This window comes from Benincasa hispida, chromosome 10 (assembly GCF_027475165.1).
Source record: "Benincasa hispida cultivar pf3 chromosome 10, pf3_genome.v1.1, whole genome shotgun sequence".
Classification (NCBI taxonomy): Eukaryota; Viridiplantae; Streptophyta; class Magnoliopsida; order Cucurbitales; family Cucurbitaceae; genus Benincasa; species Benincasa hispida.
Window position 1 is genome coordinate 34,540,840 of NC_143487.1, and position 26,370 is coordinate 34,567,209.

Below are 26,370 nucleotides of genomic sequence, written 5' to 3' on the forward strand. Positions count from 1 at the left end.
ATTAGTTAGATGCCCACTAGATATTGTGTTTCTTTCGGGATTCACCAAATTGTGTTTCCTTCGGGATTCACCAGAGGTAGTGGGCATGACTAGGGCAGTTTATATGTTCCACTAGAGGTAGGCATCTAGAGGACATAGATGCCTAACCTGACCTCAGTAGTAGGGTTACCTACTGAGTATTTTATACTCATTCTTTCTCATGTTGTTGTTTCAGGTAAAGGTAGAGATGCATCGGCGATGGACAAATGGAATTCATAATCGAGCCACTAGGACCAGTTTTATGCTTCCGCTCATGAGACATAGATTTCCTTTCATGTTTTGCTTAACTTTTAGTTTTGATATTTAAAACTTACTATTAAGAATTGTTTATTAACATTTATGATTTATGGGTACCCTATTGTTGTTTTTAATATTTGCATTTAATAAAAGACTTTTGAACTTACCTTATTTATTTAGCATTTATTTCACCATAAAAGAGGATCGTTTTAAGTTCCATGCACGCATGTATTTAGTAACGGCCTAACTTAAGCCTTAGGGGTCAAGTTGTTACAAAAGTGCTAGAGATAAAATCCTATGTGGTGAGTGGGACTCTAATTTCCCCATTTCTTTCTTTCCGTTGGTCGAGAAGGATGTATCTTCTTACTGTGCCCTTGAGGGATTATAAAATTTTTGAATGTCTAAAAAAATATATATTTAAAATTTAAACTTAATTACGTATATGTTCATTCAAAAATCTAAATTCGCATTAAAATTCACATTTCAAAATTTTCTACATCAATTTTGTTATTTATATTTTGATTTGAATGAAAAATAAATAGATATATTTAGTTTTCACAATTTTAATCTTTATTTTAAAAAGTAGATTCATTATCAAATCACGGTTGTTATACTAATTAGATTGTTTTGGTTGTTTTCATATTTCAGTTTTATTGAACCAATGGTTCAAAGTTATTTCATTTCTAAGTTAAAATAAAATTCTTAAAAATATAATTTTTTAATAAATATATTGTACAATAAACAATAAATATATAGTTTTACATTCCCAATAAATATATACTTTTAAGTACTTTCCTTTTTACTTCATTTGATAACAATATTTATAATTAAACTCATATAAAAATAAAATTCTTAATCAGATTTTAAATATATCATAAGAATTTAAATTATGTCATAAACATTATAAATATTTTATGTCATAAACATTATAAACATTTTAGGTCATGTGCATAGCACATGTCTCGTACTAGTCTTTTATAAATACTCATAAAACATAAAGAAAATGTCATCTATATAATCCACTATGAATAATAATAATAATAACAATATTCATAGTTTAGTTTGAGGGTAAAAAAGAACTTAATTATTAATCTAAATAAATTTTATAAATTTTGTGACATAAAAAAATATATGTCGATATCGATATTTTACGATATAATCGTTAATATATTTGTAGAATTGGAATCTTGATATCGATATCAATTTCAATCCTTGGTTATACTAGGTGTATAAAAAATAGATTGATTATTATAAAATAGATCGTTGTGTGATGTACAAAAAAAAATGAAAAATACAAACAAAAAATTTCTACAAATTATAGAGTACATATTTTCAAATCAATACATAATTTCAATAACATGACAACTTCCCGTTTAAACTAGCACAATGAAAGAAAGAGAAAATATAGTGTTGTATGTAGATATTTTCAAATTGTTACAAGGAAATAAAATTACCTTCTAACCTTGCTTTCCTAAGAACATTGCTACACACAGCAACTCGAAAATTCTAAAAGAACCAAATAGACTTGAATTTGAAAAACATAAAGGAATTTAGATATGAACGAAAAGAGCCAAGGAATCAAGAGTGTCCATTGAGGGCAGTTTTTTATGCCCCTTAGTCCATCTAAAAGAGTCAAAACGAACACAGTTTAATTGACAAACGAAAGTGTTATTGACTATGAGGTTAGTGGTTCCGATTTGAATTTCTATATCCTTATTGTATGTAAAAAAAAATAATAAAAAAAAAAAAAAGAAAGAATTGATCCAAAGGAGCAAACAAGATCAAGAAAAATGCATGGGAGAAAAGGAAGAGGAAGAGGTTGAAGAAGAAAAGAAAAGGGAGGAGAGAGGGAAAAGGACAGAGGGAGGGAAAAAGATAGAGAGAGGGGAAAAAAAGGAAGAAAAAACATGTAATCTAAGATGATGATATAAAATTAGGAAATTTCTCCACCTCACTTAAAATTTGCAGATCAACTTGTCATGGCACTTTTGTAAGTCAACTAATGATCAAGTTAACTGTACACTAATTTTTAGAATCATTTTACAAATCTAAGGGATTTAAGTGAGCTTTTCAAACTTAATAAACCAAATATGATAGAGTAAAGATGCAAAATGCAGACACTAATGGAATCATTAAGTACTCTAATTACACTTAATTTGAGTTTAAAGTATGCTAAAAAAAACAGCTTTACAGAATACGGTTTGAGAAATGTACAACTTTTGTTGATTTCTTCTTAGTTCTTACTAAACTCCATGAATTTGATCTCCAAATCCTTAGTAGACCATCAAGAGGAGTTTCTCTATTATCCTCAGCTTTGGATTGAGTGTAGAAACTCTAAATTGAGAGGTATAGAGGTTGAGATTGAAGAGGGTTTGAGAGAATTTTTTTTAAAAAAATCTCAGAATTTTCCAATAATTCAGCATGCATCCTCTCCAATTTCTGAAATTGAAGTATTTAACAAGTTCAGGCATGCAAGTACTTAGACTTTCAGCTAATTGACACTTCAATTAGCACTAAGTGAGTGGGTAAGGTGTTAGATTTGTGGAAAAATCCACTAAAAACCCAAAAATAGGATAAATCCACTAAATGCATTTCAATTTTTAATTTAATTCATGTTTTCAACTTAAATTAAATTAAAACTAAATTCAATTTCCAAAATTGATTTTTCTTAATTTTAACTGATTTAATTTAATTTAAATAATTAACTAAACAAATTTAATTAACTAATTAATTAATAAATTAATAAAACACATAATTTAATCATGAACCTTATTCATGTAAACAATATTAAATCAATATTTAAATATTTTAAACTCTACAATTACGTTTAATTCCGATAAATTTAAACGTTTAATTATATCGAATATAATTATCCAAACCCTAAAATTGAAATTGAACATTTCAAACTCCAAACCCTAATTTTGAATTTGAACACTTCAAATTCGCTCAGTTTTCTAATCCAAGGTTTAATCATTTACGAGGTAGTATAGAGACCTTATGGAGCTACAGATCATGAGCTCCAACGATTTGAGATTAATTGACTAAACTCTTTAAATCGAATTAATCAATATTCGTTAACTACCGGATATACCACTATAGCTCGATAGTTGCACTCTCTTCACTGTAGATATATTTCTATCCACTTGATTTAACCATAATCAGTAACTCGATCCTTTATAGGTAATCAGTAACTCAATCCTTCACAGGTCATTCGTATTTACAGCTAGGTCAAAATTACAGCTATACCCCTGTAAATACATCTTGCTCCTTAAGCTCTCACCGATCCTCTATGAACAATTGGTTTATGATCCAATTAATAAACCATGTCCCTCTCGGCCATGAGAGGGCGGAGATCCTTTGTTCAAAACCAGGAATCAGTACTTAAGGGAATAACCTATCTGTTAACCCTAAAACGGGTAGGCGTGAATTTCATTTTATAGGACTATGTCCCCAACTATCTATCCGTTCTTATCCCCAAAATGAGAGGCTTGTTGAGCAATGTTGTTGAACTACTCTCACATATGTAAATCAAAGGATAATCCCGAATAAACAGGAGTTCATAATTAGCTCAGGATTAAGATCGAGTTACCCTAGATCATCAATTTAAAATAGCCAGTTTTAACAGTAAACAGTTGTTATAAAGAAAAGTGACTATTTCATGGTCCGGTCATATGCAAAACTCTTTTGCATAGGATGCCTCCACTCGCATGTCTCCACATGAACAATTGTCGCATCCATAGTGTCCACATGACGAGGTACCCAATCTCATTCATATACTTATAGACCTTTTTGGCTATATACTCTAACTTGATCCTTTTATATCTCCACATAAAGTTATAGTATTCATACTATATACATGGATTCGTTTATTGGATTTATAATATAATACAATTTCAATTTCAATAACACTTTTATTGAATATTATTGAATAAATTCTATAATAATACTTTTATTGATAAATAGAATATATTTCCATAATTACGAACTGCGAGTTTTAGGATAATCCCAACAAAATGAACATTAATCAATCAAACGTAATTTAGGGAGGTGAGTCCCACTCAATTATATTTGGGATTGTTTACCTAAGTCTATAATGAGAATAAAAAGTAGGCCCCACGATGTAATCTAATGATCCAAGATATGTGGTATTCACCCTATCTTTTTCTTCACTTTATACCATTTACCCTCTCTCTTTCATCCTCTATTATTTTTTGTCACCATTTTCTAGTTCTCCCTCAAGTCTCTCTCTCCCACTTTCTCACTTCCTCTCTCGCTTTCCCCTCCCACAATCTTTCCTTTCCCCCCTTCTTGCCTTTCCTTAATTTTCCAAACAAACTTTCTCTGTTATCTCTATTTGGAAAAAAAAAAATCAGTAACACACACTACTCTCTCTCCTCTACAATTTGAATACCAAAAAAAACTGGATAAAACTTTATACTCATGGTTGTCCATGATCTGAATACCATCAATAAATCTATCAAAATTCGTAAAGTTTAGGCTTCTAATCTCAAATATGTGTTTCAGTCGATCTCGTTCTCACTTATGCCTAATCTTACTCTCACTCATGCCTTACTTTCCTGGCTCTCACTCATGCCTTACTTTCTATTTCAAATTCTAGTTCCAATTGATTTATTATTTCATCGATTAACTCCTTTTTTGCTTTCCATCTCGTTCTTGCTCTTGCTCATGTTCATGCATTTGCTTGCTCTTGTTCCAACTCTTGCTCTCTAGCCAAAACCAGACAATTCTGGCCAACATATATATATTATTGACTATGTAAATTTTATATAATTAAGTTTTTTTTATAAACATCTAAAATTTCAATTACTAAATAAAATATAAATTGAATAAGTAAAAAAAAATGAAAATGCCATCATAAAATTAATTAGAAATATAAAAGGGTATTTTAGCAATTATCCAAATTTCATTCCCATTCTATAGTAAAATAAACGCCACCATCAATGGGTTTCTGATTGTAATTCAACTCATTCCTATTACACGTTGGTAAACACTATGAAAGGTAATTTGATTATCATTGCAGTCCATCTCCCTTACAACAACACAATCCAATTACGATTGCACCTTAAATTCCAAATGGACAGATAAACAAGATTTTAACTTCAAACTTCAGAAACCAAAAATATATTTTACTCTAGATTTTATTAGTGAAATTGTTACCCGTAGATAAATGGATTTTTATGCTAAGTAAACTGTAAAAGACTAAAAGTTACTCTTAAATTCCATGAGTTGTTACCAAAACTTGCCAGATTTTGCGATCTTAACCCCTTGCAATATTGCAAAATGTACAAAAATACGTATAAACTTAATGATTGCAATTTAACCTAATTCTATATAACTCTACAAAATTTGAAAACTAAACATAGTAAAGTAACAGGAAATTATAAAAAATAGTCTCCTCAAATTTTCTTCTTCAGAATTAACACCTTTTTTAAAATTTCTTACAATAGTTTTTCTCGGTCCATCTCGTCTGAGATCGACCACCGAGATTTACATAAAAATTTAACTTTTTTATTGTTTTGAGTTTTCTTAGTGAAATCCCATGTAGTTAACACTGAGGTTTTATCAATTTTTCTAAATATTATGTAATTTTTCTAAATTTTATATCAAATCTTACCTAATTTTTCAAATCTTTCAACTCAAAGATCAAATTTTGCCAAAAATTAAGGTCTCATTTTGTAACCATTTTGTTTTTAGTTTTTGTTTTTTAAAATTAAGCCTATGACATTACATCCCTAAATTTTTGTTATCTACTTTTTACTAATGGTCTAATTTGGCTAAGATTTCTACCATTACTTAAGAAAGATGCAAATATGGTAAAAAAAAAATATGGATGAAATAGGTTTAATTTTCAAAATCAAATAGTTACCAAACGGGCCTAGGGAGATTTGGGAGATATAAAGAATCTTGGTATATCACAAAATTAACATCAAGATTCTATATGATTTTTCAAATGGAAACAGAAATTATAATGGTTAAATTTTTTTGAAAATTTGAAAATTCATATAACTACGGAAACAAAAATTAAGGTAAAGATTTGAAAAATTATGTAAAAAATTTGATATGAGACTCGGTAAAAATAATCGAATTTGGAAAAAATTTGAAAAGATATAAAATTGGGTGTATAAGATTTGAAAAGATTATATAGTATTTGGAAAAATTAGTACAATTACGTTGTTAATATTGCTCGAAATTTCACTGGAAAGGCCTAATAAGTTAGAAAATTTTAATTTTTTAACTAAATCTTGATGATCGATATGATGGATCGAAAAAAATTAATTTAACAAATTTTCAAAAAAAATGTGTTAATTTTGAAAAACAAAAACTTCATAATGTCATTTCTGACCATTTTCCCATAATAACCGATTAATTTTTGTTATTTCTAGATTGATATTGAATCACCATCATGATTTTAGACCACGAAAGATTGACGTAAGAAATTGAAGTTTGATAGTAATAATGGAGTTTTTTTAAAAAAAAAAAAAAATGTAATAGTTTTTGTGCATTCAAGTATTTTAATTGCAACAAACCCGTTGTCAGAAAGAGAGGGAAAAAGAAACAAACAAACCATAAGTTTAGAGGATAATTGACCAAATGGAAGATTTAAAGTAGAGTTGGCAACGGTATCAAGGCGGGACGGGGGAGGGTCCCCCGTCCTCGACCCTGGGGAAATTTCCCCCATCCTTGCCCCCATCCCCACCATTTGAAGGCGGGGATGGGGGCGGGGATTCCCCGCGGGAATCCCCTATTATATCCACGCGGGATTTCCCATTTTTTTCTTTTAATTTTTTAAGCTTGGGCTTGATTTTGTGGACTTAAATTTAGAATTTATATATTCAATATTAGGCTTACAACAAAATCTATAGTACATTATAAACATACATATAAATAAGTTATTTTATATATTATAAATATATATTTATAAAATATTAAAAATATAACTATATAAAATCGGGGCCGAGGTGGGGATACATCCCCGTTCCCCGGACGGGCCCCAAAAAAATTTCTCCATTTGATCCCATCCCCGGTCAAACCGGGGATTCCCCGCCCCAATAGGGACGGGCCCCGCGAGGAATTTTGCCAACCCTAATTCAAAGATGTGAGTAGAGGTTCTTTCAAATTTTCACTAATCCATTTATATTCTATATAATTTGTATTAATTTTCAAAACCACTTCAAATGTGTGTGTGTGTTTTTTTTCTGGAAAGGTATTGAATTCATTAAAGATAACGAACCTCTCCGATTGAGGTCAAGGCACAATCAAAACACAAATAAAAAAATAAAAAAACCACCACCACATAGAAAACCACACAACTCAAGAAAATAGAACCCAAGAGGAAGAGCCAACATGAATCTCCTAAATCGAAAGCCCAAGTCCAGCAAAGAGCAACATCGAAGACACAATACGGCTAACCACCTTAGGAGGTCGCAAGTTAGCCTTATGAACACAAAGATCATGTTTCCTCCAAATATGATAAATATCAGCATACTAGACTATTTTCCAAATCTTATACCATAGTCGATTGTCTACACTCATTGACAGATAGAGTCAAGCTTGTCTCAATGAAAAATCTTATGTGAACACCATCCTCGTGAAAGCATGCACTAGCTCTCCATATAACATAATTAACAGAAAAAATCAAAGAATAAAGAGAAAAAAAAAATACCTCTTTGGTCTCTAAGTTTTGGGTCTAGTATTTCTACTTTGCCCCTAGGTTTTCAAATATTACACATTCAGTCTTTAAATTTTGAGTTTTGTTTCAATTTTGTTCCTAAGTTTCAAAATGTTAAAATTTTATTCTTGAAATTTGAATTTTGTTTTAATTTGGTTCCTAGGTTTCAAGATTTTATATTTTTTACCTCAATTTTTCTGTTAAAAACTCACTTTCAATCATTGACATCAATTTCTATTAATTAATTATAAATAATTACGAAGTGAAATTTTAAATTTAATTTTAAAAGTGATAAAAAGTAATGAAACTTAATTAATTACACTTCTTTTAATAATTTTTAATTTATTAACATAAATTAATATTTAATACAAAAAATGAGTATTTAATAAATAGTCGAGGTTAAAAATGTAAATCTTGAAATATAGAGACCTGACTAAATGTGTAATATTTTGAGATCTATAGACTAAATAGAAAGTAGACTCAAAACCTTAAGATCAAAAATATATTTTTAATAAAAATAAATGGTCTCGAAACTCAAGGATGCCAGTACAAATTATATAGATACTAGAGATAATGAAGACACCGTGTGTCAATATGATCACACATCTGTAACCAATTCAACCAGCAAATCAGGCTATGAAAGAGGATCCAAAATTCATCCCGAAAAAGTAAAAGACTTATAAAGTAAAATAATTTCGGAGGTTTGTTAAAGAATGAGCAAAAAAGTTAAAATCAAGACGACATTTTCCGGTCTGGAGTCAATTCCAGATCCAGTTTGCAGTAGCACGATTAAATTTGGCAACAACCTTCCAATATTAATAATAATAATACTCCATTAATGCCGTATCTACAATCGCTTAAGCCACACGTTAGCTAGATTTTTTTTTTTTTAAAAAAAAACATTATAAATAAAACACAATACAAACAAGAAAGATGGTGTTTTAAATGAATTAAATTCACCTAGGAAACACAGCAACTCTTCGTCAAAGTTGTGGGTACCAAAAAAAAAAAGAAAAAAAGAAAGCAAAGAAAGATTCTGTGTTGTTTAATGACATTAATGGTGATTGAACAAAACCAAACATCCCTTACCCTCTCCATTTCCCCCTCTGCCCATCATTTATAAATGCTCTCATTCATTGCCTCCCACATTTGTCTCTGTGGCCCCTTTTTTCCTTTTTTTTTTTCTTTTTTATTTATTTATTTATTTTATGTTATTTTTCTTTAATTAATATTCCAACCTCCTTCCTTGTTGGGTTGTTTGAAACTTTAATGCTACTTCATTAATGCACCCAACTATTTCTCTCCAACTTTTTATTATTTTTTTTTATTTTTCTTCTTATTTTCTATCTCTTTGGATCTTCCCCATTGCCTTCTTAAACATTTTCTCTGTTTTAGACTTCTCACTTTTTTCTTCTTCATATTTGAATCTTCCTATATCTCTTAGAAAAGAAATGAAGAGACTTTGTGGTTTGCAACAGACAAAATTTTCCAGGTGGAATTGCATTCTCTTTTTTTTCTACTCAGAATTTCCCATTTCCAAGTTATTGAGCTTTTTCTACATTTTAGTAAGTTTTCAATGTTGTTGGTTTTTTGATAGCTCATTGTTTAACACTTGGAGAGTTCCTAACTAATGTATAAGTTATGTCTGTTGATTTGTAGTTTATTTTTCATTTGGGATTTTTGTTTTTGTTATTTTTTTTGGAACGAGATGTTGGTTCGGTTCAATAAGAAAGTAGTGCTCTGTTTAACTTGAGTTCTTCTTTTTGATTGAGCCGTGCCAATATCACGTGTTGTATCATTCATCATAAAAGAGTCTTATTCAAAAGAGAATATGTGTTGTGTGTTTTTTTTTTTCTGTTTTTTAATATTGAAAGTGACCAAAAAAAAGACTTCAATGTTCCTATGTTCCACATGTTACAATTTTTTTTAGTTTAATAATATGATGTGGGGTAAGGAGATTCAAATCTATGATCTCTTGGTTGAGAGTATGTATTTTAATCAGTTGAGTTATACTCGTGTTGATAGTCTATATATAGTACAATGTTGATGTGGATTTCTTTGTTTTAATATCGGGACTTATAACTAAGTAGTAATGTTGTAATTTATATAGTATATGTTCTCCTTGACATTATTTTGTTGATGTTAGATCCTATCATTCAGGTTGATTCGCCTGAAAAGTTGTTAATATGCTGAAAGATGGAGATTCTCCAGCAATTTCTATTCATGGTTCTGATTCTAACATGTTATTTTGTCTCATCTCATGCCTTCTCTTTCTGTTTCTTTTTGTTTTGTTTGTTTGTTTTTATCTTTTAGTTTCTGTTGCAAAATTAGGTTCTTTACCATCGTTTAAACTGTATCAGCACCATTCTGCATTGAGTCGGCAATTCAGAACCAGACCAGAACATAACATACTATTTACTGCTATGGAGTGAACTTCATTTTTATGGCAAAGTTGATCTTTTACAAAGGTTTTCTTCAAAAGAATCTTCTGGAATATTGTTGTTTAAAGTTCTGCTTGACTACTTACTGCTTTTAAACTCATGCTTGACTACTTAGTTACCATTTACTGCTTTCAAAACTAGTTAAAGATGCAAAATTTTGAAGACACTAATGCTTCACTACTTTAAGTTATGGTCAGTTGGGTTGTTTTCAAAGATTTTAGAAGAGTTTTTGTCTTTCATACGGAAAATACACAGCAACCACAATATGTATGAAACAAATGGTGCTAAACTGTCAAGAATCCTGTTAGCTCTCTTTTGTATTCTTTCTCTCGTTAAAAATGAAATTTGATGCAAGAGGCTGTGGGGGGATCTGGTAAAGCCATGGTATTGAATTTATTAATATCATGTCTTTCATGACAAAAGGGAACTATTAACTTACACATTGCCCCTCATAGCCACAAAGAATGTGTTTTTTTTTTTTTTTTCCAAAGCTGCCGATTCAGCCTACCCTTGGCAAAATTGGAGGTGGCTCATGCAGCAATCTCTCTATTTGTATGTTAAATCTTTGTATTCTTACAAGATTAGCAAGCTTTGTCTATTACAGACAACAGTTAACAAACTCATCATCATTGTTTCTTCGTATGGAAGAAGTCCATGCAGTAACTCAGAAAGTGGCACTCCAGAGTACATTCTCACCTTCTCCGCACCGTCGATGGACTTCCTTGATCCTTTCAGCAGACTTGCAGATACCGCTACAACTCCAATCGAACGAAGCAATGCAAATGTTCCCAGCCTGAGCCTTCCACTCACAATCTGCACCAGAAAAGAATTTGCAACTCAAATCATGATACTCTCACATTAACAGAAGTCAGAGTTGGCTTCTAAATATGTAGAGTTTTAGTGACAGGGCCAACTATGTACCAAACTTTATCAGCCATTTGATTTGGTTTTTCTCCCAGTTCAAGTTTCAAATACATAATAATGTGATCCTGAAGGAAATTTGTTTTCCCCTAGGATGTCAGATTTACAGTACAAGATTATGGTTAGCTTGGTAATGTAAACTTTATTCTGGTCAAGATCTGCAACACCCACTGGATGGGAATTTCCTACCTTCAATAGAAGACAAATAGTAAGGGTCTCTAATTCTATTAAATTCCAATTATGATTTTGGTACGCAGTATCTTTCAACTGGGGCCAACTAACACTGGATTTGACTTCTGAACCAATATTCTTCTTCAAAATGGTTAGTTGGTTACCAAATTAGACCTAACTGAAATTCCCCTTCCATGGACAAATCCTTGCTTTTTTCTTACCTCGAAAAATAAGCATCATACTAGCACAATGGTAAGAGAAAAAGAATGTGGGAGAACTTTACCAGGTGGAGTACCACAGCAGAGTCGCCGATCATCAATATGTTCGACATCAAGTCCAATAATCCAGGAACCCAAGGAGACATCCTCGTTAGCATACTTGTGTAAAATATGCCTGAGATGAGATATAATAGACAAAATATTTGTTGAGATATATAATTGGACAATGAAAGACCATCTCTCAGTTTCATCAAGTGCTTGAAGCTTACTGGTTTATTGAAATGTAAGTAGCCAAATCATTTGAGATGGCATATAGTTGTCCCGTCGCATGACGGAAATATTTGTTTCCAGCTTCTCCGAATTTCCAATATTCTGGCTCATGGTATCTCACTCCCCTGAATGACAGTTGATCTAGTTTTAGCTCAATATTGACTGCAAAGTGGGAAGCAGAAGGAGAGAGAATCTCACCTTTGCGAAAGGACAGGACCAGATTTCATGCATCCAATGTATACTCGTGGCTTGGATCGATGTCTGACTAATGTCTGACCAAGCGTTCCTGCGACAAAGGATAGAAATGCATAAAGGAAACTCAATTTCCATTCAATTTTTATTCTACATTGCACTCAGAATCAGCATACCAATATTTACATGAACGTCATCATCGACTTTCACATAAAAGTCTGCATCCCATAAAGAAACGGCTGTAACAAAGTATGTCTTAGTTTTTGCTGATAATTCCAGGTAACCTTCAACATGGTCCTGCTCACAAATGAGGTAAACATGTGTGAAGAGCATAATTACTCGACGAAGTGAGGATTGAAAAAAGTGGCTTCTATAATTATTTTATACATGTGGAGCTCGAGAAACAATGGAAGATAGGTACAAAATATTACCAGCCTAAGGAGATCTCCATGCTTTTTATCCTCTGCTTCAATAGCTCTGTCAAGAATACCTCCTGATGTGGCACTATATAAGAAGGGGAAATTGCTTATTAAGTAAAGAACCATTTAAAGGAAAATGAGCATCAGCCACTCAGAGGCGTAATCTTATTTAGCTCAAACTTCTATCTATTTGATTCAAAGGATCTGTAAATCAAACTTCAGTCAATCTATGGCGGACTCCAATATTAATTACGTTATGAAAATTGGATAATAAAATCAGGGCATTCACATGCTTTGGCTTCCATTAAAAGCAATCAAACAGTTTAAGAAAATCTTCTTAAACAACTACTGCAGCAAATGCCAATCAGAAGTTCCATCATTTTATGAGATCTAGTAATTTTCTTGAGAAGAAGGCAAAGTACTTCAAACAATAAAGCATGCTTAAGCATTATTCAATGTCACCTAATTTGAACCGGACATTTAAGGGAATATGAAGAGGATAGGAAAGCGACCTATGGCCAATGACAAAGCGAACTATGATGCCTTTCTCTTCCTCCAACTTCTTTCTCTTTTCACCTTTTTTTAACAAAATGCAAAAACAGAAGCAACAGTCAGATGGAAGTAACAAGTATAGTATGAGATCAACTAAAATGAGAAAACAGATTAACATAGTTAGAAAGAATGATACAAAATCAGATAAAACCAATGAACAATTATGAAAAGTAAACAGGAAAGAAATCCAAACCTTGAGGCATCCAGGTAGCCCGAACAGAATCTCTTCTTTTCCTGCTGCTAAAGGCAGTATTGATTCCTACAACCATTAAATACTTTCTTCTTCCTGATGTATCTGTCTGCTTTGAATCTTCTGATAAAGGTGAACTGCTTTGGACTGATTCTTGTACTGACTTGGCAGCAGCTAATTCCATCCCTAAATTAGAAATTGTCTTATCTAATGTGCTGCATTTAAACACCTTGTAAGTTAGTTATAGATAAAGTGCATTCGGCTATTTAAAACTCCTTTCCCCCCAACAATAAAAAAGGACTTACTGTATAGCGTTATGTGTCTTAAAAACCTTGCCAAAGATGTCTTTAGATGAAAATTTGACTTCCTTCTGAGAGAGAGAGAAAAAGGAGGAGGAGAAGAAGAATTAGAATTTAATATGTGGATGCAGAGTAAGATTAATTACATTAGCAGGCTCATTATAGCACTGAAGAAACGAGAAATTTGGAGATGCATACAGTTTTAAGGTCACAACCCTCTGAAACAAATTTCAATTGTTCGGCTTCTACGGACGTTGTTCGTGCCATGTCTTTATGTTCAGGAATGGTCCACATCCTGCAAGAAAATCCATTGTTTCATCATCAGTCAGGAGTCATCTTCCTAAAAAGAAAAGAAAACAAAAACAAATAAAAAAGGTTCTTGGTACTCTAATGAACATTGAACATAGAGGATACATAGACACAGGAGATTCCTGAAGGATATAACAAAAAGGAACTTCAGCTTCAAATAACATTTATAAAACAAAGCTCCCTCTTCAATTATAATTTACACTTCAAAATCACTTTATTGAAAGAATTAATTTGCCCCAATACACTTAACCACCAATTCTAAATCATCATTTCATTCCATGCTGCAAATTGAAAAGTGGCTAGAATAGAATTCACCGCAAAAATTAGAAGTACTAGAAATCCTGTGGTAATATCAACCACAGTCTAGCAATTTGTTCATACATGGGAAAGAGAAACAAAATAATTAGAGTTACAGTAACAATAAGTTGAGTATGCAATTACCGATACTACTAATTCCTAGGCCATTGAATCACAAAAAGAGAGAAAAAGAAGAAAACATGAGACCCACCAAACTCCAATTCATTATTGAGAGAGAGAGAGAGAGACCAAATGAAAAAGAAGAAAACAAAATCTCAATACACGCGTCCTTTTGGATCATCCGAGTAAAGCAAGGTACGTCGTGAAAAGAGGATAAATATTCCCAAACATCGTGTCCTTTTCTGAAATCGGGAAGGAAACAAGCTTTGAAGTTTAAACAATGTAAATATTAGCACAATTTTAGTTCCAGAAAGGCACAAAGCTCAACAAGAATCCCAGAATTGAAAACTAAGCACGAAATCAAGAAACAAAGATTAAACCCATTTCACAGAGGCGAAAACAAACAACAAAAACTATTACCCAGAAACAGGAATTCGAAGTAATAATCGGAGTTTCAAACCTGTTGGTGAAGAGCATTCCAGAGCAAAAGCATCCCAAGCAAAGGAACAGAGTCCATTTCTGGGATATAACACTTCTTGAAGAATGATGATCCGCCTTGCTTTTCCAAGACATGTTACCTCGTCTTTTAACTCGAAACCAGCAATTTCGTCGGAAAAATAACCATAAGTAACAGAAGAATCAAACCGAATCGAGGCAAACAGACAAAAGGGAGGTCCCAAATGCTTGAAGTTCTTTGAGCAGAGGAGGAATTTGAAACAGAGGAAGAGAAGAAGGGTTGAGAATGAACAGTAATGAGAATAAAGCCTTGGTTTTTTTTCTTTTTCTCTACTTCTAGTTTGTTCGTTTCTTTGTCCCTTTTGCTTTGCTCTTTCTCTCTCTCTAACACTGTAATGGCAGAAAATGGATCGCGCCTTTGCAGAGAAGGCAAGTTGAATTGAACAGGGAGAGGTGTGAGAGAAGACTGACATGCCGTCATCTTTCTCAATACTGCCAAATTACCAAACTGTCCTCATAAAATGTTAACCTCCTTAAAAAAAAATTCATTTTCTTTAAGGATAAATATAGGGAACGGATCCAACACAAAGATCAAACCTCTTACTTTGACATTAATAGTACATTTTATATTTTAGTTAATCTAATCTTATTTTGGCAAAACTCATTTAATTAAATTAAAATATCATTCTCAGAGTTATTTTTTAAAATTTCTTCAATTTTAGTTTATATAATTTCAGATTTTGATATTTATTAAATTCAATCATACTATTAATTTATTATTGATTTTCTCAAAAAAAAAATTGTTATCTATAGAGAGATGTGTGTGCCACAAATTTCAAGTAGGTGAAGTGAGCTATTATAGTTCATTTATGTTTGGGGCTCTAGTTATAATAGTTGATGTTTTTAACTATTATAATCTACAATCAACTACAATATTACTATTTTAATTTTTTTGTTACAGTGTTTTTTTATTTCCCATTCGTCCTCTCTTTTTCCCTACCGCATTTACTATTTTCTAGTCTTCATCCCAAATATAGACTATCATAACTTATAAATTACCATAACACACGGTCTATAATAATCGCTGATCACGGGCAAATTTAGTATAGGCTCCCCTTAACTTTATTCTCTTTATATATATCATTAGTTAGCCCAATGGTAAATTATTTTGTTTATTTTTATAAAGATGTAACTTCAATAAATCTTTGACTTTTTAATTTTCTCTTCCACTTCTTCTTGGCTTCTTCAACTTCTTCTCCTAGTTTGTGATGTAAGTTTTTTTTTCTTCTTCTTTTTAAGTTTGTTATTTTATTTATAGGCATTTGGTTTTAATATTTCAAATCATTCTTATTTTTCATTTTAGTTTTTAAAATTTCTTCTTCAACTTCTTCTTGGCTTCTTCTTCAACTTATTATCCTAGTTTGTGAGGTAAGTTTGTAACCTAAAACTAATAAGAATGATTTGAAATATGAAAACCAAATGCATATAAATAAAATAACAAACTTACAAAGAAGTAAAAAATAAATTACAAAACTTACCTCACAAACTAGGAGAATAAATTGAAGAAGAAGCCAAGAAGAAGTTGAAGAAGAAATTTAAAAAATAAAAACAAAAAATAAGAATGATTTGAAATATTAAAACTAATTACATATAAATAAAATAATAAACTTAAAAAGAAGAATTAAAAAAAAAAAACGTACTTCTCACAAACTAGGAGAAGAAATTAAAAAGCTAAAAAAAATTAAAATGAAATTGAATAGTCATGTAGATGACTTCCTTCTTAATTTCGAGCTGTATTTGGTGGGATAGTGAGTAATTATTGTTTTTTTTCCGAAAATTGAAGGGTAAGGAATGAAAATGTAAAAATATATATCTACATTTATAAGAGTGGGGCTTGAAGCTAGATCCGAAATGAGCTGAAAGACAGATTTATCACTGAACTAGCAAATGGTATTTCTAATATGTTAGTTTAAATTTGTCGTAATAGTACAAACTACATTAGTACTAGAAGTTTTCCCTTTAAATTTTTTAGATAATATCTTTTTGGGCCCTTAGGTCTAGTTCTCATTTTATTTATAAGTTTTAAAATGTAACATTTTTAGTCTTTAAGTTTTTATTTTAATTTTACTTTAGTCTTTAAATTTCAAAATGCATATTACAGTTTTACCCTTGACAGTTGAATTTTATTTTAATTTTGGCCCACATTTCAAGATTTACACTTTTAACCTAGATTTTTCACTAATAATTATGAAGTAAAACTATTTAAAATAATTTTAGTAGTAATGAAAAAAATAGTGAAAATTAAAACTCTTTTAATTTTTTTAAATGAACTAATAGATATAACATTAAATATTGAAAGTGAGTTTTTGTGAAAATTCAAAGTTAAAAGTGTGAATCTTGAAATTTAAGGACCAAATTAAAACAAAACTCAAACTTCACGGATAAAATTATAATTAATATTTTGAAATCTAGGACTAAATTAACTAAAAGTGCAACATTTTGAAATCCTATGACTAAATGAAAATTAGACCTAGAACTTAGGAATCAAATATGTACTTTTCTGTAAATTTCATTTGTTTCTCACCAAAACACTTAAAATATTTATAAAGTTGGAATATAAACAAAGACATCTTGGTAATGTTGTAGAATAAGTTATACTTTAACTAGTTGAACTAATGTCCATGTTTGTATCATTAATCACTTTTAATCTCTTCATTTCCTGGTAATATAAAACTATATCTTACATCTTAATACAAACAATGCTAGCTTATACACATTAGTAAGAATACGTATTAACCTTTTGATGTGATTTGCATTTAATAGTTAAACATATTGATAGTTTTGACATGTTTCTTTTTTTTTTACAGATGTCGAAAAATTGTTGCACTGTAGAAGAACTACTGTCTTGAAAGCAATTACGATACGACGTCGGTGCTAATCGCTGTGCTAATTTTTCCCTACGGTTAACACAGCTTACAATTTTAGGCGTGCACTTGCCAAAAATGGTTTGGAATCAATAAAACTTATACTTAGAAAACAGTAGATCTAGAGGAAAAGCATATGAATAGGAAAGATAAAAGTTGCTCTCTCTCTTTCTTTTCAAAACTAAGAGTTATTTAAAGAAGAGGTAAGATCGGTTTCAAAAACAAAAAATCATTGTGAAATTAATTTTAAAAATGGTTTTAGAATTAATTGAAATTAATTCTTGGAATTAATCACCAACAATTAATTGGTGTCTTTTCTTTTGCTATCTTATTCATTCTCAACAATCCCCCACGAATGACTGGTATAGCAAATTAAAAAAATATATATATTTTATAAAACTTGTTTTCTAAGCAAAGTTAGGAGACCAAACCTAAACATCAATATCTTGATGATTTGAATTGATGCATAATGAAAATGAGCAACAACTTTGTTAGAGAGAGTGAGTTATCTCTTGAACTTTCAATAACTCCACATGAGATTGTTGGGGTTGATGTCCTAAATCTTGTGGATCCTGTAGTTTGTAATTGTAATATACAAACACTTTATCTATTTAATAAAATATGAGATATTTTATTCAATATTTAGTAGCATTAACCCATAAAACAATAAACTAACATCCAAGGTTATCATTTGTAGTTTAAATATGTATGTAGAGACATACAGGTGGATTATGTTTAAGTGATAACCCAAATGGTCTTAGTAGATGGATAAGATTGGTTACCTTATCCTGGTGACACTATGAATATGACCCGCTTGGTAGATATTACAATTGTTGTAAAGTGTTACAAATGATCTGATCTTGATCATTCATATAGAGACATGTGAGTGGAGATATTCTATACAAAAGAGTTTGTATAAGACTAGGTCACAAAATGCCTAGTCTCATTATATAATGCCGTTCATAATAGAGACATACATTTCACCAGGATGACCATATGTGACATGACCTAAATCCTGAGTGAGTTGTGAACTCCTATCTATGAAGGCTGTCATTTGCTTTATATGAGTGAAAGTGGCCAAATTGTTGACTCAATAAGCTTACCATTTTAGGGATTTGTCTAATTAGGGAGTTGGGAACACAGTTACACAAGACAGAATTCACTCATTTCCTAATGTCTGGGTAAGTAGATAAATTGCTCCCTTAAGGGCTAATTCCAGGGTTTGAACAATGTGATACCACACCATCTCTTAGCCCAAGAGAGGTTGGATCATAGTTGGTAGTGGTACTTAAAGAGTTAGATGTAATTATAGGGGCAAAACAATAACTTTGGCCTAGCTATACTTACGAGCAATTTGTGGAGGGTCATCCCACTGTTGACTGGTTATATCTAATGGAGACAGAAATATAGTTGTAGTGCAAAGAGTGCAGCTTTCGGTCTCTAGTGAAGTGACCGACAATTAATGAATATTGAGTAATTTAACTAATGAGTTTAATTAATTATTTAAGTACCATTGGAGTTTCAATTTACAAGTCCATAAGGTCCCCTTTGTAGCTCAACTGGGAATATTGAGAATTAATTTTGGATTAATTTGAATTGTTCAAATTAATTGAGGGATTAATTATATATGATATAATTAATTTAAATCAATTATATGTGATATAGTTAATACAATGTATTTGATACATTATAATATAAAGTTTATTATGAGATGAATTAAATATTTGGATATGATTCAAATATTAATTATATGAATTGGATTCATATAATTGCATTAAATATAAATTTGATTTATATTAGATGTTATACATTATTGAGAGAAATACAACCTATAGATTGATATAATATAAACTATAAGTTATGTGTTATATTTTGGTATAACATATAGTTATATGATAAATTAGTTATTATATTTTTTATTTAAATTAAAATTAAGTGTTTAATTTAAATTCAAATTAAAGGGAGTGAGTTATTAAAAATAACTCCCATCCCTTTTTTCTCTTTTGTTTTTTGACGTGTGGGAGGTTAGTAGAGAAGTGGATCTTCTTCTCCCTTTTGCTATAGAAGTAGTTTTGGTCTATGATTTTTAAGAAGATCTCCCAGTAAGAACACACGTTCTCTCTTCTAAATCTCTTCCTCTCCCAAAAATTAGCAAAACCCACAACTCTTGTGAATTCTCAACTCCTACAAAGAATACAGAGGATTACCTCTTGGTGTAGCCATCTTAGATTGTTATTTTTATTCGAGGAGATTTGAAGAGTGGTGGGGTTGATGCATTAAATATTGTAGGGTCATGTAGTTTTTAATTATATCGTACGAACATTTTATTTATTTAATAAAATATTAGATGTTTTATTTGACATTTAGTAGCATTAAACCCACAAACCAATAAACTAACATCCAAGGTTATCATCTATAGCTTAAACTTGTATATTGGTTATCATCTATAGCTTAAACATGTATGTAGAAATATACAGGTGGATTCATGTTTAAGTGATAGCGTAAATGGTTTGTAGTAGATAGATAAGGCTTGATATCTTATCCTGGTAATACTATGAGTACGACCCGCTTTGTAGATATTATAATTGTTGTAAAGTGCTACAAATGATCTGATCCTGATCATTCATGTGAAGACATGTGAGCAGGGGTATTTTATACAAAGAGTTTGTATAAGACCGAACCACAAAATGACTAGTCTCATTATATAACGTCGTTCATAATTGAGACTTACATTTCATCAGGATGACCATAGGTGACATGACTTAATCCTGAGTAAGTTGTGAACTTCTACCTATAAAAGTGGTCCTTTGATTTGTGTGAGTAAGAGTGGTCAAATCTCTGACTCAATAAGCCTACCATTTTGGGGATTCGTCTGATTGGAGAGCTGAGAACACAACTACACAAGACGAAATTCATTTCTTCCCCGACGTCGGGATAAGTAGATAAATTACTCCCTTAAGGACTGATTCTGGGGATTGAACAATGTGAGGCCACACCCTCTTCTAGCCTAAGAAGGGTTTGGTCATAGTTGGACTATGATTTATTATTTATTAGAGGGATCAGTGGTACTTAAGGAGTTAGATGTAACTACAAGGGTAAAACGGTAATTTTGGCCTATTTGTACTTATGAACAATTTGTGAAAGGTTATCGCATTATTGACCGGTTATATCCAATGGATACAGAAATATATCTGTAGTGTGAAGAATGCAGTTGTCGGTCTTTAATAGAGTGTCCGACAGTTAATGGATGTTGAATAATTTAATGAAAGAGTTTAATTAATTATTCAAGTACCATTGGAGCCTCAAGCTATAGGTCCATGAGATCCTCTCTGTAGCTCAACAAGGATTAAATGAGAATCAATTTTGGATTAATTTGAATTGTTCAAATTAATTGAGGGAATTAATTATATGTTATATAATTAATTTAATTTAATTGTATATGATATAATTATTATAATATATTTGATATACTATAATATAAAGTTTATTTGAGAGGAAATAAATATTTGAAATATGATTCAAATATTAATTATGTGAATTAGATTCATATAATTAAATTTAGTATAAATGAGATTTATATTAAATACCATGTATTAATGAGAGAATGAAAACTATAGGTTATATTGTATTAGATACAATATTAAACTATAGTTATATGTTATATTTGATATAACATAAAGTTTAATATATATTATATGATAAAGTAGTTATCATATAAATATATATAATATTTTATTAAAATAAATTTTCTTTAATTTATTTATTTTTAAAAAATATTTTTGGAAGGAGTTGTAGTCTACTACATGTGTGTGGGTGAGAGTGCAGAGGAGTTGTTATCTTCTTCTTCCTCTTAAGTTTTACAAAAAAAAAAAAAAAAAAAAAAAAAAAAAAAAAAAAAAAAAAAAGACAAAAAATTCTCTGAGAAAAAGAGATCTCACCATCTCCTTCTCTCAATTTCACACCCTTATCCAAAATACTGCAAAGCCCACACCTCTTGCAGATTCTCTTCTCTTATAGAAAATACAGGAGGTTTTGATTGGTGGTGGCCAATTAAGGTTTCGAGTACGGTTGCACTTCGTGACATTTTAGAGAAGAGGATACACAAAGAAGATTGAATCTTCAAGGGTTAGTTCTTTCCTAATCTCTTTTCTCAAATTATAAATGCATCCTGTAATTTTGATTTAATGCATAATTTTTCTTTTGGTTTTCATAAAATTCAATGTTCTGTAAAAATTGGAATTTGGGACCGATCCTCGCTTCTGCAATGGGCCTTCACTGGTTCCTTCAAAGAGTTCGTGACCGGATCGTGAAGGAATTCGCAAAGTTTTTGGCTTCAAGAGTTAGTATGATCCAATCCCTTTTTCCTTCTCTTAAAGCATGCTGTGAGTTTTAGAATGAATACATAATTATATTTTGATTCTGTAAATTTAGTTGTTATGTGAAAAATTGAAAACTGGGTCGATCCCCACTTTCACTACGAAACTTCACAATTCCTTTAATTAGTATCAGAGCGGTGGTTTTTTGTCTCAATTTTTCATTTTTTCCAATTTTTTTTACAAGATTGATGGGTTTTTGCATTTTCTATGTTGATGAATGTATGAAATGAATGTGTTGCAATTTTTGGATGTTTTGGGATTGGATTTTGGTTTTACTGCTTTATTTTTTAAACATTTTGATTTGAAAGGGCCCAGTATTTTAGGCTCAATTAAAGCGATAGAGTCTGCAATTTAATCGTCCTATGTCGTTCGTGATCATTCGATAGATTTTTGGAGAAAACGAGGCCAAATTTGGAGGAATTTCGATTGAATTCGCAATTGTACTACAGTAGCGTTGCAACGCTCTGAGGCAGAAAGAACGAACCGCTTTGCACATGATTTGGTTCGTGGCTCACTTGGTTCGTGTCCGATTCGCTTGGTTCGAGCGATTCGTGATCGGTTCGGATGCTGGACGGTCCGGTTCGTGCGGCTCAATCCCGAATCGCTTGTTTTGAACCGACTAACTTTTATTTATGTAATAATTGGCTGCTTTTAATTAATTAAATTAATACAATTGTTATATTAATTTAATTAATTGTTTAGGAGTCTAATCCCGATCCAATGATTGTATTAAATTATGTATATGATGTATGATTTATTTTATTTATATATTTATATGTCATAATATATGTCATATAGTAAAATTCCACCATAGATTATGCATTATTCATGCATCATTTATATTATAAATGTTATAATATATAGTTGCATGATTTAATTTATAGCATACTCATGCATCATGTAATATAAATGTTATAATATATGGTTGCATGCATTAATAGCATAATCATGTATCATTTATATTATAAATGTTATAATATATAGTTTGATATTATATCATTTATATTAATAGCATAATCATGTATGGATGGATATATGTTATTAATAATTTCTTTACTTTATTATATACATGTTATGTATGTTAAGTAATGAAATAAAATTGTATGAAACATGTCACTACTTTAAGAATGAAAATACTCGATAGGAATGCAAAAGCATACTAAAATAAAATATATTATATTAATTTCAATATGGAGATATAAACTAAAAACAAGATTTATAACTAAGTTTGAAAGTAAAAAAAATACTTAATTTAATATATATTTTTATTTATAGGAATACTTGTCAATATTAATATTTTATCAACATATCTATCGAAATATCTGTAAAATTGAATTCTTGATATTGATATCCACATCGATATTTTTAATACTTATTTAGTATACTTACATTCACAGAATTATGAAAAATACTATGTGCATCTCGGATATCTTTGCGTATCCTATCAAATTATTCAATTATAATTTGACATATGACAAATCTTTTTTGTTTGTTTTTTGAAATATTTTAATAATTTTTTATGTGAATGATGAGAGTATGGTGCATAAAGATAGGTATTACCTCAAATACATTCCAGTATTATCCTAGAATTATTATGTATTGTATTGTTGATTCTACATAATAGGTCAAAAGGTAGTTTTATTTTTTATTTATTTATTTTTGAAACATGTCAAAAGATAGTTAAGGTCAAAATGTCTCACTCTCTCTCTGTCTCTCTTTTTTTTTCAAGGACAGAAAGTTGATGGGCATTGAAAAAATGTGTTATACAAATAGGAATTTTTGTTCCCTGTTTCCCTCATATCCCTTTTTCAATCTTTCTACCCAATATTCCCCAAAGCTGAAAGCACTAAAGTGAGGGATTCTCTCCCTAATTCCCCAAAGATTGAAGTACAATAGTACCCTCAATTTTTTTTATTACTATTAATTACTTAAACAAAAGAAATATATTCCAATTCTAATCTTTTGGTCGAGAATACGAAATTATAGTTATATTTTAATCTTTTTTTTTTTTATAATATGTGAAGTGAAAGAATTGAATCTCTAATTTTGAAGGTGATGCTATAAATTTTATGATATGCTCGTTTTGACAGTTATATTTTAATCTATTGAGTTATGTTTAGACTAACTATTTACTTCAAGATTTGGTTATTGAAATTTAGAGTTTAATTTAATAAGTAAAAAAATAATAATTAGAATAAAGCATACAATTTGTTATTGGATAAATTCTAGCAGGTTTTTATGGTAAATTGCAAAACTTTGGGGAAAATACTTTTTCGGTTACTAGGTTTTCTCGTTTAGTTTCTATTTGGTTCCCAGATTTCAAAATATTATATTTAGTCTTTAAATTTTGAGTTTGATTTCAATTTGGTCTCTAAGTTTCAAAATGCTCCAATTTACCTTTTATATTTTACTTTTTTATCAATTTAATTCTAGGTTTTAAGATTTACACTTTTCACCTCGTTTTTTCACTAAATACATACGTTTGGTTTTCAGTTTAATATCTATTCATTATTTAAAAGAATTAAAAGAATTATAATTAATTAACTTTTATTATTTTCAACACTATTTAAAATAATTTTAATTTTTTTACTTCATAATTATTTTAAATTAACTAATAGGCATTAACGTCAAAGACAGAAATAAGTATTTAATAAAAAAATTGAAATTAAAAGTATAAATTTCAAACCTAATGACCAAATTAAAAAAAAAAAAAATTAGGGGTATACATAGGTCAGGTTGTGGGAATTTTTTGGACCACTGCGAATTTTCGGGTTGGTCAAATCTCAACCCGTTTGGTTCCATTTTGAAGAGTCAACCCAACCAATCCAACCAAATATTTTCAGGTTGTGTGTGTTTTCCCCCCTTTTTTTACCTTCTTTTTGTTTCCTTCCTTCCTCTCAACCAAAGCCTAAAACTAGTCTGAAGGGTAAAACAAGGGCAAATGACAAAAATAACCCTTTTGAAGTTTTAGTCTTGAATTTTAGACCCTTTTTAAAAAGATTGTTTTTTTTACTCTCACAATTTTGAAAACTAAGTAAAATTACTGTAATGCTCTTCACATTTCAAAAGTGACTCAAACCCTCACTCTCACTATTTTCCCCTGCCATTTTTCTTTTCATCGAAGATTATTTGGGATTTTTCAACTAATCAGATATGGATTTTCATTTTTTTCACTCAATGTTAGTTTATATTAGATGCTATAAAATGATTGTTTGAAATCTATGTTAGATCTATGTTGAATGTTAGTTTTTTTTTTCCTAAAAACATCATGTTCAACGTTTTCTAAATAATTTTGGGCCTAAAAATAAGTTTTCGAAAATCGGTCTTACCCAGCCGGGCTTCATACGATGGTGACTGAGTATGTGACCAGTCGGAGAAGATTAGGGAAGATTTAGGAAAGATTGGCGCCCGGTGTTAGACCGGCCAGGCCCCCATGTATATTTCAACCGGGTATGAGCGGGAAAGAGAGGAAAGGACGAGGGGGAAGGGGGTAAAACTAGGTAGGGGTAGGTGGTGCCAGGTCAGGCTTCATACAAAGGTGACTAAGTACGTGACCAGGCGGAGAAGATTGGGGAAGATTTAGGGAAGATTGGTGCCCAGTGCTTGACCGACCTGGTCCATGTATAATTCGACCAGGTGTGGGCGGGAAAGAGAGGAAAGAACGAGGGGGAATAGGGCAAAATCGAGTAAGGGTAGGGGGCGCCCGGCTGGGCTTCATACGAGGGTGGCTAAGCTTAATAGGAGGGTGATCGGGCGGGGAAGATTGGTATATGGCCCGGTCCGGAGCCCGGCCGGGTATTGGATCGGGCCAAAATCCAGAAGCGGAGACTCCCCGTGAAGGCTCGATTGGGACCGGGTAGGGGGAAGGGAAGATTGGTATATGGCCTGATCTTGAGCTCGGCCGAGTATTAGACTAGGCCAAAATCTAGAAGCGGGGACTCCTTGTAAAGGCTCGACTGGGATCGGGTAGGGGGAGGGGAATGAGAGACTCGATCGGGATCGGGTAGAGGTAGAGGGCGCCTAGTTAGGACTGGGAAGGGTACGGTCGAACCGGGAGTTTCACCCTTCACTTCTGGATTTTGGCTTGATCCCAGGTCCAACCGGGTATGGGACTGGCCAAAATCCAGAAGCGAAAAGGCGGGTGGACTGGACCAAAAAGGGAGCATGTGGGACCGGGTAGGGATAACTTCTTGTACGATTCTTCTTGTGACCCCCAAACAAGCACTAACCTTCTTCCTTGTTGTAACTT

The 26,370-nt window shown here is 31.2% G+C and overlaps 1 protein-coding gene and 1 long non-coding RNA gene across 2 annotated transcripts; one reads left to right on the forward strand and one right to left on the reverse strand.

The window, feature by feature from the left end:
- Window positions 1-10,774: 10,774 nt before the first annotated feature.
- On the reverse strand, window positions 10,775-15,153 carry LOC150033292 (putative beta-1,3-galactosyltransferase 2). Its single transcript, XM_090305936.1, has 11 exons — window positions 14,826-15,153; window positions 13,838-13,934; window positions 13,646-13,710; window positions 13,344-13,555; window positions 13,111-13,174; window positions 12,611-12,683; window positions 12,356-12,476; window positions 12,186-12,273; window positions 11,987-12,112; window positions 11,783-11,892; window positions 10,775-11,220 (listed from the first exon to the last, which is right to left on the reverse strand). The coding sequence occupies exons 1-11, from the start codon at window positions 14,936-14,938 to the stop codon at window positions 11,072-11,074; spliced, it is 1,218 nt and encodes a 405-aa protein (XP_090162062.1). The 5' UTR covers window positions 14,939-15,153; the 3' UTR covers window positions 10,775-11,071.
- Window positions 15,154-21,645: 6,492 nt separating this feature from the next.
- On the forward strand, window positions 21,646-22,831 carry LOC120089233 (uncharacterized). Its single transcript, XR_005485098.2, has 2 exons — window positions 21,646-22,088; window positions 22,508-22,831. It is a non-coding gene; the product is annotated as an uncharacterized LOC120089233 (long non-coding RNA).
- The last annotated feature ends 3,539 nt before the right edge of the window (window positions 22,832-26,370 follow it).

Bases quoted from the DNA above. Each gene is read 5' to 3' on its own strand.
- LOC150033292 (XM_090305936.1), bottom strand. From the start codon at position 14,938: ATGTCTTGGAAAAGCAAGGCGGATCATCATTCTTCAAGAAGTGTTATA. The intron at 13,556-13,645 runs GTAAGTCCTTTT...GTTTAAATGCAG, and splicing joins AAGACACATAACGCTATACA to CACATTAGATAAGACAATTT. The intron at 13,175-13,343 runs GTTTGGATTTCT...TGTTAAAAAAAG, and splicing joins GGCTACCTGGATGCCTCAAG to GTGAAAAGAGAAAGAAGTTG.